We start from the raw sequence: 16,858 nt of genomic DNA on the forward strand, positions 1-16,858 counted from the left end.
GCGCACTGCACACCTTCAAGGCGTACCTATGCAATTGTAAACATGAGGCATTCCAGTATTTCCCATTCTCCTCTCACGTGCATCGGCCCTGCATGCCTTTTCCTCAGATAAGGCTGTAGACATCACCTTGCTGGATCTGTCCAAATGCCCAGGATCCTGCTTCCAGAAGTGGCTGGCAAAACATGTTCCTGGCAAGCCCAATTATGCACAAAACTCTGTCAATACAAATTCTGTGCCAACTTGTAAAGGTAAAGGGTAAAGGGACCCCTGACCGTTAGGTCCAGTCGCGGACGACTCTGGGGTTGCGGCGCTCAACTCGCTTTAGTGGCCGAGGAAGCCAGCGTACAGCTTCTGGGTCATGCGGCCAGCATGGCTAAGCCCCTTCTGGCGAACCAGAGCAGCGCACAGAAATGCCGTTTACCTTCCCGCCAGAGCGGTACCTATTTATCTACTTGCACTTCGTGCTTTCGAACTGCTAGGTTGGCAGGAGCAGGGACCAAGCAACGGGAGCTCACCCCATCATGGGGATTCGAACCGCGACCTTCTGATCGGCAAGTCCTAGGCTCTGTGGTTTAACCCACAGCACCACCCATGTCCCTTCTGCCAACTTATAAATGCCTGCTAAAAGCTTTTCTATTCTGCCAGGCCTACTGTATATAGGCAATGAAGAGTACATCTCCAACAATGGCTTGTTGATGCTTGTTTTAAAGCTTTGTTTACTTTTAATTTTTTATGGTTTTTTATTGTATTTTTTTATCTTTACATGTTGTAGATGCATACATTCATAATTTTATTTGTATGTTGCCTTTCCATAGTTCAAGCCATGCTCAAGATGGCTTACAATATGAAAAAAATTATATAATTACAAACGTAACCAAAATAGTCATAACCAATAAATAAAACATCAAAAAGGACATAACCAATTAAACAATTTCCTCATAAATCATCCGAAGACTGAAAATAAAGATACAAAAGATTAATACCCATAACAGCAACAACCCCACCCCCACCCAATGAAAACCCCCAAACAATCCCCCAACCCAAGAATCTGTTCAGTAGCCGCAGCTTTTGTAGTTGGAGTCAGTCCGGGCCCTCCCTCTCAGGCCAGGTGGTCTGCAAGGCAAGGAGCAGGTCTTCCAGAACTCACTGCCAAGATATAAACTGCTTAGTTATGTTTTGCGATCTAACTGTATATAAATACTTTTATAAATAAATGCTAATAAATCTAAGGTGTATGAAGTATGAAGGTGGTGTGGGTGTACCATTCTGTTGGTTTTCCGTAGCATAACATCTGGGGACGTAGTGCCTCTGAACATGGAGAATCCATTAAGCTGTCACCAAAGGAAAGTGGCCTGCAGCCCAACCATCTTGGACAGTGGAGCCATCAGGAAGAGCAATGGAGACCCTTAGGCAGGAGATTCAGCTACCCAAGAATTCTCAAGCCAAAGAAAGTTGCTTTAGAATAATCTGCAAGCGTTTTCTAACAGTTAGGAGATCCTAAGAAAAAAAGAGAGAGCAACCAATTGCCCTGCTTGCTGAGAGATGCTGGCAATAAGAAAAGGAGAGAGGGCAGATGTGTAGACAAGTTCAGGTGGTACCGGGTGCAAAAAAAAATTTGTCACACCCCTGCCCTACATTGCAATTTTTGGGAACGTTGTCCAAAGTTGTTGAGCTTATTTTAAGGTAGGGTTGTCCACAAAACAGATATGCCCACAGATAGCACAAATCTGACCAACGATCACATAAAACTAGGTCAGCACCACCAGCCAGGGGTGCTAGCGCCAACCACAGACCATGAAAATCTGACTGCTGATTGCATAAAAGTGCCCACAGGGGATCCGAACGCTGCCTGCCGGGGGGGGGGTTCCAGGCTGATCGCCCAGCATATTTGCGTGATCAACGAGTGGATTTTCACAACGACAATCGCGCCAATTGTGAAAAACACCCGCTGGGGGGTGCGCGTGCCACCACGCCAATCCGCCCAGGGGGATTTTGTCACCACCCCTAGGCATGACACCCGGGGCGAACCGCACCCCCGCACCCTCATTGCGACGCCCCTGAGAGAGGGTTGCTACTTTTTCTCCCCTGCGTGTGTGCTATCTGGAGGCATCTGACTGGACACAAAATTCTGCACTGGACTGCCACTTGACCTGGTCCAGCAGGCCACTTCTTGTATCATGTTCTTACCCAGAAAGGTTTTTAGAAAGCGATCCTTGTCATAGATGCTGCTGGGAGCACCCATGTTGTCTCCCTACTGCTATAGAATCTTGTGGAGTTATTTGTTGTTCACACACACACACACACACACACACAGCCCTTTGATGCATACGGCACCTTACAGTAACAGAAGCAAGTTAAAGGACCCTGGTCTGTGGGGCTTCCAATCTAATTTCAACAGAAGATGAGACAAGGGAGAAAGCGGAGGGAGGAGGGGAAGGAATACGAAAGTGCTGAAGGAAACTGGGTGAGAATATGTGAAAATAAATTGCCACGTTGCCAGGCTCTGTTTCTGTGAGAACTAAAGAACTGAGCCAAAGTATTTTGATTCTGAACGATGAAAGCATTGCAAAAAAGAAAGAAAGAGAGAAAGAAGGAAAATTTATATTAGGCAAAACCGCATACAAGAAACGGTGTACAGTGGTACCTCAGGTTACATACGCTTCAGGTTACAGACTCTGCTAACCCAGAAATAGTACCTCGGGTTAAGAACTTTGCTTCAGGATGAGAACGGCAGCAGCAGGAGGCCCCATTAGCTAAAGTGGTGCTTCAGGTTAAGAACAGTTTCAGGTTAAGAACAGACCTCTGGAACAAATTAAGTACTTAACCCGAGGTACCACTGTATTAGGGAAGCAATTGCAAGCCAAAGCTATGTACTTCCTCCTCTGACCCATCCCCAAACTCGGCCCTCCAGATGTTTTGGGACTATAATTCCCATCCTCCCTGACCACTGGTCCTGTTAGCTAAGGATGATGGGAGTTGTAGTCCCAAACCATCTGGAGGACCGAGTGTGGGGATGCCTGACATACAATGACTTTGAATTGATACAGGCCACAACTTTATAGATTACAAATGAAAGAGGTTTGGATAATCATTTATGTCCGGCCCACTTGCCAGAAGTGGCACCATGGGTCAATCTGACAGCAGGGTTTCCAAAAACTTACATGAAATTGGGAGACCCCTGCAGAGAACTGTTGCCTGGGGGATGCTATCAGTCTTGGGCCCCAACAGGGCATATGGACATAGCAACTCGGCGAGGAAGAAACAGGTAAAGGGTCCAGGTCTAGGTTGCTTAAATGAACCAGGAACAAACCTGAGGGGAGCCTACCTGCTCTGTCAGTCCTGCCCCCAAGGTCAGCCCCGAATGGCCAATAAGGCAGGCAGGCTTGGATCTGGCACCTAATAGAAAAAAGTTAAAGGGACCCCTGACCATTAAGTCCAGTCGTGACTGACTCTGGGGTTGTGGTGCTCATCTTGCTTTATTGGCCGAGGGAGCCAGTGTACAGCTTCTGGGTCATGTGGCCAGGATAACTAAGCCGCTTCTGGCGAACCAGAGGAGCGCACGGAAACGCCGTTTACCTTCCCGCCAGAGCAGTACCTATTTATCTACTTGCACTTTGACATGCTTTTGAACTGCTAGGTTGGCAGAAGCAGGGACCGAGCAACAGGAGCTCACCACATCGCGGGGATTCGAACCGCTGACCTTCTGACCAGCAAGTCCTAGGCTCTGTGGTTTAACCCACAGCATCACCCGCGTCCCTATCTAATAAATAGAGGGGGCATTATGTCCACTCTGCCTGCTCAGGTAGGACTCCAATCCCTGGGACTCCCTTGCCAGGTCCCTAGGAAGCCTTCGCCATCCCACAATGCCACCACACCTAGGCAGTGAGTGATCTTGCATTAAAACAATGGTGAATTTTCAGGAGGCCTTTTCGGGGAAATACAGAGAACTGAAAATTGGGGGGGGGGGGAGAGAGAGAGATTAGAAGGCAAAATGAACTGAAACTGACTGCATCACCAATTCCTAGTCATGACTCCCCACTCACAATCTTTCTTTCAACCTTTCCTTATAGGACAGTCCCCCACCCATTTCTGTAGTCTTCCTCAGAACCTGTTCCAATTTGTTGACACCCATAGCAAGCATAAGGATCTAAGCTTGTTGCAAGACACGCTTCAAAGCAAAATGCAAGACTTCAGAAGGCACCCCCTTCCGCATAAAACATGAGTCATTTCTAACATACACAGTATGAACCCACTTGCCACGCAGACATTAATAATAATAATTAATGCTTCCAGAGCTGAATTTCCGCTGAAGCGGGGGGGGGGGGGGATGTCACTCACTTCAAAGGTGTGTGCGTGAGCAAGGCTTTCCTAGTTAATTAGAACCAGTTCCCCCTCTGCACCAGAATAGCAGGTAGCAATTTCTTTCCACTTTTGACCCTGTGATTTTGCTACTGAATGGAGATTAAGGTGGCAATGATTCACTTACTATCATTTCAGGGAGATCAATTAAAGCCTATGCTTACCCTGAGAGGTGTTTCCAGCTTGTGTGAAAATAAAAAGTAAATAGACATTTCTCTTCTTTCTCCCTGAAAACCAGAGCTGTCTTAAGCATATGCAGTGCTGGGGTGCAAAGATCCACCTGGCACCCCCCCCCCCAGGTTGCCCAGTTCCAGGCATGCAAGAGGGCGGAGCGGACCAGCTGTCTCAGCATCTCGCTGGTGGAAGCAAGGGGAATAATAGCATCAATCTATTCTGCTTTTGTCAGATCCCACCTGGAGTCCAGTGTCAAGTTCTGGGCACCACAGTTTAAGGAGGATTTTGACCGGCAGATAAAGCTCAGTGCTTTCCATATAACTTTTAGATCATATGTAAGAGGTCTCCTGGTGTTTAGGACTGATGGGTGACTCCTGGACCATCCTTCTAATAGCCTGCATATATGAAAATGCTCACATGGGTTGGAGAGCCCCCAGAAGGTGTTTGCAGCCACATGCAAGGTCATGGTCTTAGCTGCTAACCCCTGCTTCTTAAGGAAGATGAGAAATGGAAGGACATCCTTCTTCCAAGCTGTGGGAAGGCATGGGCCAGCCCTGGCTTGAGACCAGAAGGCCTTGAAGGAAGACCATGTCCTGGACTGCAATACTCCCTGCATCATGGTATGTATCCAATTGCCCAGAAGTATTTGGGAAATGACTCTGGTGGCAGGGCTGTCTTAAGCATATGTGGTGCTGGGGTGCAAAGATCTGCCCAGTGCCCCCTCCCCTAGGTTGCCCAGTCCCAGGTGTGCAGGAGGGCAGAGCCGGCCAGCCGCCTCAGTGTCTCACTGGCTCGGTCACCCCCAAACTTGTGGCGCAGAGCCGCCCAAGCCGAAGAGCCTGCTGTGGCGCTCCGGCCGATGGATGGGCTCTTCCCCAGACTCAACTCTCGAGCCCCAGACTCTTGGCCTGGCGCCCCTGAGAGTCCGGTGCCTGGGTGCCCTGCACCCCTAGTGTCTATGGTAAGACGGCCCTGCCGAATATGACCCCATCCAATGAGGAAGCAGTCGAATCCACACACATATAAAAAATGCATGCGAGTAGAAGAACATTTTAACTTGGTGCAGAAAATATGATCATGGCCTTATCAGGCCTTATCAGGGAGAGTATTCCACAGATGGGCTACAACTGAAAAGAGCCTCTCTTCCCACAAGTCCTGGACAGTGTGGTGTAGTGGTTAAGAGCGGTAGTCTCGTAATCTGGGAAACCGGGTTCGTGTCTCCGCTCCTCCACATGCAGCTGCTGGGTGACCTTGGGCTAGTCACACTTCTCTGAAGTCTCTCAGCCTCACTCACCTCACAGAGTGTTTGTTGTGGGGGAGGAAGGGAAAGGAGAATGTTAGCCGCTTTGAGACTCCTTAAAGGGAGTGAAAGGCGGGATATCAAATCCAAACTCTTCTCTTCTTCTTCTAATATGTTGATCTTGGGAGATGGGTAGATTCGTGATGAGAGATGCTTTCCATCAACGACTGAGGTCCTGAGCTGCATAAGTCTTTATGGGTTAAGACCAGCACTGAAACCACAACTGAAACTCTCCAGAAATGTGCTTCAAATGCATGAAATCTGCTTGACACATTTAGAAAGAAAACAGAATTGGAGAATGTCTTGTAAGGCCTACTGAAAGAACTTGAGCATGCCAGACCTCTGCAATATAGGGGGAAGATTTAGAATTAGAGCAGTGTCAGTATTTTATTTTATTTTTTCTTACTCTGGATACCGCTTGGTAATTTGTTTTATTTATTTGCATGTGTATTGTTTCCTTATCGGTGACTTAAGTACTTCAGCTGTGTGTAGTACCTATTGAATTTCAAGGACTTAATTAATTTTAATATAATATCCAATGGTACAATTTGCTTTTCAAAGGGAATTAACTTCTGAGCCATTGAGCAGTAAAAGTAAATACAAAAATACATAGATAGCAGAGAGAAAGACATTCCCATGCCAAGCTTGATTTGCATTTATATAGTTGCCATAACAGTAATGAGGATCAATTTGCTTAATGATTCAAGATATATTGGAATAAATCGCAAAGGCTGTTGGAAATTATCAGAGGCCAATTCAAAGAAATCTGGTCATTTGCTGCATCGCCACATCCAAACCACACCTTCCCAAAGATTATAAACTGATCTAGCATAAAAATAGCCTTCTCTGACCAACCAGATGCCTTTGGGAAGTCCAAAATTAGTACTCCCCTCACCCCTTGTGGTTTCCAGCAACCGGTATTCAGAAGCATATTGCTTCTTGCTGTGGAGGCAGAGGATAGCCGTCAGAATTAGTGGCCATCAATGGCCTTATCTTCCATGAATTTGGCCCATGCTCTTTAAAATCCATCTAAGTTGGCCTTAACTGTCTCCTGTAGGAACAAGTCCCATAGTGTTAACTATGTGCTGTGTTGTTGTTTAGTCGTGTCCGACTCTTCGTGACCCTGTGGACCAGAGCACGCCAGGCACTCCTGTCTTCCACTGCCTCCCGCAGTTTGGTCAAACTCATGCTGGTAGTTTCGAGAACACTGTCCAACCTTCTCATCCTCTGTCATCCCCTTCTCCTTGTGCCCTCAATCTTTCCCAACACCAAGGTCTTCTCCAAGGAGTCTTCTCTTCTCATGAGGTGGCCAAAGTCTTGGAGCCTCAGCTTCAAGATCTGTCCTTCCAGTGAGCACTCAGGGCTGATTTTCTTCAGAATGGATAGGTTTGATCTTCTCGCAGTCCATGGGACTCTCAAGAGTCTCCTCCAGCACCATAATACAAAAGCATCAATTCTTCAGCCATCAGCCTTCTTTATGGTCCAGCTCTCACTTCCATGCATCACTACTGGGAAAACCATAGTTTTAACCATACAGACCTTTGTTGGCAATGTGCTGTGTAGCTGTCCCAAATCATCCAATCTTCAGCTTCATTGCATGTCCACAAGTTCCAATGTTATGAAAGAGAGACAGAGACTTTTCTCTCTCTACACTTCCTCCATGTAAACTTATCTCATGTTGCCTCTAATTCACATTTTCTCTAAACTAAAATGTCCCAGATGCTGTAAACATTTTTCATGAAACCAGGAACATAGGATACAAGTCTGGTCCATCTAGCTTTTTATTATTTGTTCTGACTTGCAGTAGCTCCCCAAGTTCTCAAGCAGAGCTTTCTTCCATTCTCTGCTACCCAATCTTTGCTTGGAGACACCAGGGATTGAACCTCAGATCTTCTGCATGTGAAGCAGGTTTTATGGTCCCTCCCTGTGGTGCCTGACAGAAACCTTCATGTAACGTGACACTTGCCTGAGTGTGCTACGGCGGGAAGATGACCTAACTTGGCTCCTAGGAGATTTTAAGATGTGGCTAATCAAAGCTCAACACCAAGAATTCTAATTAACCAACTAAACGCTGTATAGACTAAAGAGCAGAGACACCGAGCAAATGAAGATGGGCTGCTTTGCTCCACCAACATCTTTGAGGGATTGCGCTTTGGAATGCTAATGTGTGTCAAAGAAAAATCAATAACAAAAACAATATTGTATAACAGGCACCACTTGGTCCCACTTGACTGCCACTGCTGGGTGATTTCAAAGGGAGGGGAGATTTTGCAGGTGTGATAGAACCTGGAGTAAGATTGATTTCCCTCTTCTGAAATGGAAAGTAGGGGTGTTGATCATGGCAGCATGTAGTCCTAGCTACACATTGGGACACTGCTGTAATAATTCAAATCCTTATTGTTGTTGTTTAGTCGTTTAGTTGTGTCTGACTGTTCATCACTCCATGGACCAGAGCATGCCAGGCACTCCTGCCTTCCACTGCCTCCCACACTTAGGTCAAACTCATGTTGATAGCTTTGAGAACGCTGTCCAACCATCTCGTCCACTGTTGTCCCCTTCTCCTTGGGCCCTCCATCTTTCCCAACATCAGGGTCTTTTCCAGGGAGTCTTCTCTTCTCATGAGGTGGCGAAAGTATTGGAGCCTCAGCTTCAGGATCTGTCCTTCCAGTGAGCACTCAGGGCTGATTTCCTTCAGAATGGATAGGTTTGATCTTCTTGCAGTCCATGGGACTCACAAAAGTCTCCTCCAGCACCATAATTCAAAAGCATCAATTCTTCGGCGATCAGCCTTCTTTATGGTCCAGCTCTCAGTTCCATACATCACTACTGGGAAAACCATAGCTTTAACTATACAGACCTTTGTCAGCAAGCTGCTTTTAAAGATGCTGTCTAGGTTTATCATTGCTTTTCTCCCAAGAAGCAGGCATCTTTTAATTTCGTGACTGCTGTCACCATCTGCAGTGATCATGGAGCCCAAGAAAGTAAAATCTCTCACTGCCTCCATTTCTTCCCCTTCTATTTGCCAGGAGGTGATGGGACCAGGCAGCTATGGCTAGAGATGGGCTGATCCACCAATAATGGTTTCTCTCAGTTCCTCGTATTAGTTTTAAGTTCAATTTCCTTATTTCTTCATCAGTTTTCATGATTTTTTTTTTAATGCATGGGGGTAACAGGGCCAATTAACTATTGAAACCCTTTTGCATGCAGAATGAGGATCATTTGGCTAGTAAATACTGGTTGGAGAGTAGATTTTACCTGTTGCAGTCACACACAGAGAGAGAGATGCTTGTAGGTAATAAAATAGCACAGTTCTTGATTGTAGGAAGTACAGAATTGGGATATAAATGTTTCTAGTTCGAGTCTAAGTAACTAGTCTAGCTCCTTTGATCTATAAGAGGATAGATAAAGACAACTTCTCAAATTTAAGTCTGAGAGAGGTGTGTGAGCAGGATAGATTAAAAGGGCAGGGCAGTCTGCGGATACCAAATATCAGGCAGCCCAAGTGATGGGCTCTTAGGTGCAGAGGGCTAGTTTGAATTGTAACATAGGACCTGACTGTCCATATGTTCCCGCTGATAAATGGTCTTTCTCAGGCATGTTGTTGGGAACTCCCGGTCCTTCTCCTCACCTCACAGCTCACTGCGCAAGCGAGGCACACCATCCATCACCATAAACACACCGCCTGTCTTGCATTGTTGTTTAATTAAACAACAGAGATAATTTGCAGCCCATGTTGCAGTATAAATATTGTCCGACGCTTCGGCTCCATTTAACCTTAACAAGAAAATATGAATAACAAGACGGGGCGTGAAATATACAGTGGAGCAAAATAATCTATACAAATATTAGCTGGTGCTTATTTTCCACTTGGAAGACAGCAGCCTATGACTATGGGGGGAAGGCAACAGTTTGTGTAGAATTTCTTTTTAATGTTATGCATGCATAAAAGCCAATTTGCTAAACCGAAAAAGTAATAGACTCTGGAAGCAAACTTTTAAAGGTTTTCTTTAAATAATAATAACCAAAGCTGACACCCCCCCCAGCTGCTTTTCAGCCGATGAGACATGAAGCACACTTTCCTCCTCTCCACAGATCAAATGTTCAGCCTTCAGCAGCTGCTTAGGAAAGTGACGTTGCTCATTGGTGGAGCATCTACTTTGCATGCAGATGGTCCCAGGTTCAAAGTCTGGTATCTTCAGGTAGGGCTTGGAATATGATCAGTCTAGGAATCCTGGAGAGCCTCTGCCAGCCACTTTAGCCAATATGGAGCAAGTTGGGACAATAGTGTGTCTCAAGGCAGCTTTCTAGGTTCCTAGAGTTCTATGAAAGCTACAACACCCCAGCAGAAAAAAATATATCAGAGATAATCAGCTAGGCATAAAAAGAACATCTCATCTCATCAAACATTTGAAATAGAGCAGTACCTTGACCCCAGGTGTAGGGATATCGCGGAGTGGATAGTGGGGTCCGGAGGGAGCACACTTCCCCGCCAGCAGGCAGCCACAATCTGCCTGCACGCGTGACCCTGGGGTGCAGGAAAAACTCCCCCTCAGACAAGCCATGGCTGTCTGGAACATCGTTTCCTATGTCTGACCTTTTGCGGTCTCAGCAGTCAGCGGTGTCCTGTCTATAACCCTTTTCCATGAGACCTTTGTCTCCATTCATCATACACAGTGCAAGGGGAAAATGACGCTGTGGAACAGGTGCCGAAATAGCTTTGTACCACCCCACGATCTCGGGACGGAAGATGTGTAAAGGTCACAGCCCAAAAATGTATCTGCCTAGCTTGCATATTTGTCTCAATAAAAGGAGGCTCCATAGGAATGGTGGTAGCTCGCTTCAGCCCACCTGTGCGCATCTCAGATTATGATCAACACCTCATTTGGGCCTTCACTTCACCCAGGATTATTGGTTTGTTTTTGTGCTTGTGCTTTTTTTAATTAGGCATTCTGTCTTCTCATTTTATATGTTTATGTTGTGAGCTGCCCTGTGATATTCCTATGAATGGCGGTATATAAACTTAATAAACAAATAATAAACGATGACAAAGCAGCCTCACTGGGGAGAGTGCATTCTGCAGGCAGCAAGAGGAGGGCACTTTTGAAAAGACTCTATAGGTGTCTTATCTATAGGAGACTGTAGCGCACATACCACCCCCCCAACTCCGTTGCCATAAGAAGAATGAATTATGCAAGTAAATTTCCGTGATTCATGCATGTTGCAGAATTATTCCTTTCTCGTTGCAGAAAGTAAAGTTGCATTGCTGCCCAACTTTGTCTTTTTTCTTCCTTTAGCTTAGAATGCCTGCAGTCCTGCTTATATGGTTTATTTCCTTTCTCTTATGCTTCTCCCCTTGCAGAGGATGCTTATAAAACACAAGTACGTATAGATGATGAACCTGCTTATTTGGACATTCTGGACACTGCTGGACAAGTGAGTAGTTTCACTGCCTGGACAATTTGAGCTGCCAATGAAAGTTGCCACAGAGTGTGCGTGAGGATACTGAAAAAATAAGGGAAGCCCCCCCCCCCACACACATATATGAGGCATTTAAGATCCAGGGCAGAGGGAAAGGTCCTGTAAGGTGAGAACTCCCCTTCCTCTAAAACAGCGGTTCTCAACCTGTGGGTCCCCAGATGTTGTTGGACTACAACTCACATCATCCCTAGCTAGCAAGGCCAGAGCTTAGGGATGATGGGAGTTGTAGCCCAACAACATCAGGGGACCCACAGGTTGAGAACTGCTGCTCTAAAACATGGTTAGGCAAACTAAGGTCTGCGGGCCGGATCTGGCCCAATTGCCTTCTAAATCTGGCCTGCGGATGGTCTGGGAATCGGCGTGTTTTTACATGAGTAGAATGTGTCCTTTTATTTAAAATGCATCTCTGGGTTATTTGTGGGGCATAGGAATTCGTTCATTTTTTTTTTCTTTTCAAAATATAGTCTGGCCCCCCACAAGGTCTGAGGGACAGTGCACTGCCCCCCTGCTGAAAAAGTTTGCTGACCCCTGCCAAGGATGGGAAACTTTATTCCTTGTGGAGAACATTCCAGGAGCCTCATGCTGGTAGTGGACAAGGGCAGAACAATGGATGAGACTCTTAGCTTTGTACAGTAGTCTAGACTCCAGCCATGCAAAAGTCAGAGATCTCTACACACATCTCTCTCTATCATCTCTCCTGCTAAACAGGAGGCATTATTCTAGGCCAATAATGCGTTCCAGCCAGGTAAAAGCATTCAAGGAGGTCAAGCTGTTGAGGAGGTGTGGCCTTGGGACAAGAGGTGTGGCCTATGGAGGGGTGTGATTGCCAATGTGGTGCCTGTGGACAAACGTGCCCCCACAGAGGTCTTTCCTGGCACCCTTAGGCTCCACTCCTCCTACTTTTAGGTCTGAAAGATGCTTTCTGTTGTAGCCAATAGCGTGCTTGGTTGCAGTGTGTGCACATGTCAGGGAGCTGACAGGGAGAATAGGTTATTCACAGAACAGAAAAAGACAGTGATGCAATGGCTAACTTACAGTTAGTTTCTAACACAGAATACATAGAGACTTCTAAGGGTTGCTCCTTAGATGAAGATGAAGCAGTTGCCCAGATTGGCTTGTAACTCCCCCCACTCACTCTAGCCCTCTGTGTCAGGCTCCTCCCTCTGTCCACACGAGCCCCAATGGACCCTCTATGTTTCTCCCTGGCTCTCTGCTCTGTGACATGAAGTAGATGCCTTATTCTGGAAGGTAGGGGGAAGCTTGCAGGCTGTCAGGGTGGCTCGGTGGAGGAGCTGCCAAGACTACTTCCTGTGGGCTGGTGCACCTGCCTGTTTCCTCCCCTTCATCTTTCTCCAAGCTCCCAGCTCTTCCCAGCTTTCCCCCCTCCTCTGGGGTGTGGCCAGTTTCCCACCACCAGGATCCAGGATCCAATTCCTCTCCCTCTGTGCTTTCCCTGGGGGGTTCTTGGTCAGGCAGCTTCAACCACTTCACTGCACCCAGCCAGTCCCTAACTTTGTATGTGTTGTGCCTGCAACAGTTTCTCTTGTTTGTAAATGTGCCATTTGCCCCCCAAAAGTTGGTGGGAGAACTCAGGGGAGGCCCAGTCAGAAATAACTGGAGGGCAGCAGTCAGATGCTGAGTGTGAGACTTGCCACCCATTTTTGAAAGTCTTTGACCACCTGGTATGATGGCATGAGACTTGGGCTCGGACTCGGAACCAGAGGAGTCTCAGTCCACACTGGATCCTCTGCGTTAGGCAGCATCTGAACCGAGTCTGGGGCCTGATTCTGAAGAGCCCCAGTCTGCACAGGTTCCCCTGCAACAAGCACCAGCTGGGCTGAGTCAGGGGCCTGAGCCTGCCCTGGCTCTAGATGTGGGGATTACCTCATTGCCCTCTGCTTGGCAATCATGTACAGCTGCTCCACTACCAGGAGAGGCTGAGGCGGCCTCTGGGTCTAGTAACCCACCAACATCTCCCAAGCTGCAGAGACTCAGGTCTGAGAGGAGAGACCTGAGTACTTGCAGGAGGAGTGCTCGCCTTCGGGTGAAACAGGGAGGTGAGTCACTGGGGGATCAGGACCGGTCGTTACCCCGTCAGAGATAAAAGGCTGCTGGACCCCGCTCCAGGTTGCGGGAGCAACATTGCTGCTTGCTGGAACCTGCCTGAGACCTTGTGCCTGACCTAGCCTGGTTTCCTGCCTTGTCCCTGTTGGACTGACTCCTTGTTGAATTATTGGATTTGGGACCGGACCTGGACCGTGTGGTTTGGGTTAACCCCGAGGCCCAGGACACCTGGCTGCCACGTTGGTTTCCCACCACCACCTCTGTAGGTAAGAACTCCAGTCTGAACACAGAGACACATTCCCCAAAACTTCCATGTTCTGCCTGATAACATCAATGGGTGTTGGCTAGACAGTGCCTTGGCAGTCACCAATGTGCAGTCAGCAAAGTGTGCTGCGTGACTGTGTTTAGGGAAAGCATTTAGAAGAGGAACAGGAGATCAAGAGACTGTTTGAAAATGTACCTAACAGTTGTGGAGGATCTGTTCCAAGGTACAGAGACTCCCATTTGCTTTTGTTATTGTTGTCAGAGGAATGGGAAACAGAAGGTAGATCTTATTAACTCACTGGCAGGGAGCTAGGATGCTTTCTTTCCCCCCTTTGAAGCATCATATTCCCTGAGATTGAACATTGATAATGGCAATCATTGCATCTGTCCTGCACTGTCTCTGTGGGCTCTTGTTTATTGATGCTAATTAATGTTTTGCATTCCAGTGTTCAAAGATGTTATAGAAAGTAAACGCATTTGATGTTTATCTTAATGGATATCTAGTGAGTTAAGCCTTTATGATGATATTGAACATTTTGGCAATCTACAAGGGTTAAGTGCAGTTCCGTAGTGGCTAAGTGCAATCAGGACACTTTTAATAGAGGTAAAAGTCCTATTTGCATGACTACCTGAAGAACAATCTACAGTGAAGTGTGTTCAGTATTTACAAGAAAATATATAAATCATATTTCAAACCAAGCTGCTTGCAGCTTTCCACAAAATTGTATTCTGAGCAATAGTTATATTTTAAAATGCCTTCTTCTAATAAAATTAAAATAATTTTCACAAACTGTTTTCCCACCTGTTGCATTATTGCTTCAAAATAAGTATTTCTTTCCAAGGTCGGCGATTGGGGGGAAATGTCACTTCAGTGGTGCAATGGAAATGGTATCAGCTGTTGAGTGTGGATGTTTATTTACAGGCAAATTATGCCAAGAGAAAACTATTATTTAATCATTGCAAATAATTAATTAGATATGGATGATGATAATATAATGATATTCAAGCAAATTTATATCTACCTAGCTATTCATCATAGGCTTGGGAGGGGTAAATCCTCACTCAATACCTACATTTCCAACACTGGATGGTAATAATTACAACATGTTATTTTAATTGGAATTTTACATGGCACACCACATATCACCCATTGATAGGTTATAGTCAGGAGTCTTTCACAGCCCTACCTGGGGATACTAGCGATTGAACCAGGGATCTTCTGCATGCAAATTGCTCTACCATGGAGCGAAGGTCTTTCACTACACTGAAATAGACCATTCGTCCATCTAGCTCAGTATTGCCCACCTTGACTAGCAATGTCTCACCAGGTTTTCACGCAAGGGGACATCCCCAGCTCTACCTGGAAATGTCAGGCATTGAGCCTTGGACCTTCTGCACACAGATGTTTTACCACTGAGGTATGACTATTCCCTGGTGGAATCTAGTGAGCATTCCTGGAGCAGGACCTGGGATCTTCTACATTCAAAGCAGATTCTCCACAATGGAGCTTTTGCCTTCTCTATCCTGCTTCTTGGTTATACCAGAGTGTGATGAGATGTTGACAAAAAACAATGAAATGTTAAAATCCCACTTTTATACATAGATACCTTGTTCAGAAAGGGCAGCGTAGGAGAAGGACAAAGTATGAGAAGATCCACAGGTCTCAAGGGACTCAATACTTACCAGAACAAGCTATCACCTTCAAACTCCTTCGGGACCTTTTCTTCTCCTTCCAGTCCTTTCTGCTCTTTCCTCAAACATAATGACTGAGCTATTAATCCGTTCCCTTTACTATTAATGATGCATTTTGTGATTTAAGGTGAAAATCCATTTTATACTATCCTGCATGCAGATGAGAAGAGAGCACATAGTTTATAGTGTGCAATAAACCAAATGAAGCTGGATTTCTTTTTTACTTTATTTTTCTTTAAGGAGATTCAACAGTGAATCTTGCTCCACTGACTGCATCTAAGAGAAAATGATCAAGGTGTTTCTCCTTAAGGAAAAAGCCATTAGCATTAATATGAAAGACAAAATTTGCCAAGCAGGACACTGTTGCACAGAACTGTTTTACTGCAAGTGGGAAGGAGCACCACCGCCCCTTCTGTTTAAGGGATGAATCCAGAACCAAGGCTGGAGCAACTCAATAGTTTCATATTCCTAGAAGAAATGATCTGGTCTGCAATTCAGGAATTGCTTTCTCCAAAAGTCATGATTCACAGTTTGAGCATACCACGATACACATGTAAATGTGCATTTCAAGAAAAAATACACTTTACATTTTTTTTTAAAGTACCTAGAAGACTGAATGTAAATTTTACCTTCACACACATGTACCCCTCTATCTTCCATCCAGGCAAGCAAGCAAGAAGCATGACCAGAGTTCAAGGACATATTCCAGCCAGGAATATAGGGTGTAAAGTAGAGCAGGCAAAGTGTGTCACTTGGGGAGAGTCTTGAGGGCCAAATAGAGGGGTCTGGAGTCTGGGTCTGAGGTTCCCAACTCCTGCAACAAATAGCATCTAGGCATGTCTGTTCCAGTGAAGGCAATAATCAGAACCTTGGACAGTTCATCATAGACACTAATGCAAAATTGTGCTTATGCAACCTAAGGTCTGTTCTCAAGGAGGGTGCAAAAGTGAGGGATGTGGCTCAGAAAGTTATGTGGCCTAGGTCTTGGGGGCCATATAAAGCTTCCAAGTCTGAGGTTCCCCATTCCCACCTGAGAGACTTTTTAGCTTAACATATAAAAGAAACACAATGGAGTTGTGTGCAAAAGAATAAAAATGCTGACTTGGGAAAGCCATAGGTAGATTCGCCTATTGAGGTTGCAACCCAAAACACCTTTACTGTGTGGGACTTACCGGTACCTTTGAGCTGATGTGGGCAGGAGTATTGATTTTGTGAAATGGAACCAATTCAGAGAACCCTAAAATTGGGAGCAGTCCCAAGGAGACTGTCAGCCAGTTGCCTGCTTGGTCTTTTCTTGGGAACATCCTTCGTCCAGTTCTTCAGTCTTTGAGCCCAGGAACAGATGGCATTTGCTTGCGCACATGTCCTAGATACCACCTGCTGTCTGCTGTCTTCATCCGTTTTCCCATTTGCCATCTCCCTTTGTAAACTTTGTTAAGGGGAAGAAAAATGAGAAGACCGAAATCATGTTTTCCGAGTGCTGCTATTTCAGCTTTGCTTGCCCTGGCAACCAGCAACCTACAAGTG

At 45.9% G+C, this 16,858-nt stretch overlaps 1 protein-coding gene across 2 annotated transcripts in view; it reads left to right on the top strand.

Annotated features, from left to right (window-relative positions):
- RIT2 (Ras like without CAAX 2) overlaps positions 1-16,858 on the top strand; it is a 272,498-nt gene that overhangs the window by 83,261 nt on the left and 172,379 nt on the right. For both annotated transcript variants that reach the window (XM_083466310.1, XM_083466309.1), the window contains exon 3: positions 11,193-11,266. In XM_083466310.1, coding sequence (XP_083322436.1) covers positions 11,193-11,266 — 74 coding nt within the window. The remainder of the gene's footprint in view (positions 1-11,192; positions 11,267-16,858) is intronic.

This window comes from Podarcis liolepis (assembly GCF_965112155.1).
Source record: "Podarcis liolepis genome assembly, chromosome: 11".
Classification (NCBI taxonomy): Eukaryota; Metazoa; Chordata; class Lepidosauria; order Squamata; family Lacertidae; genus Podarcis; species Podarcis liolepis.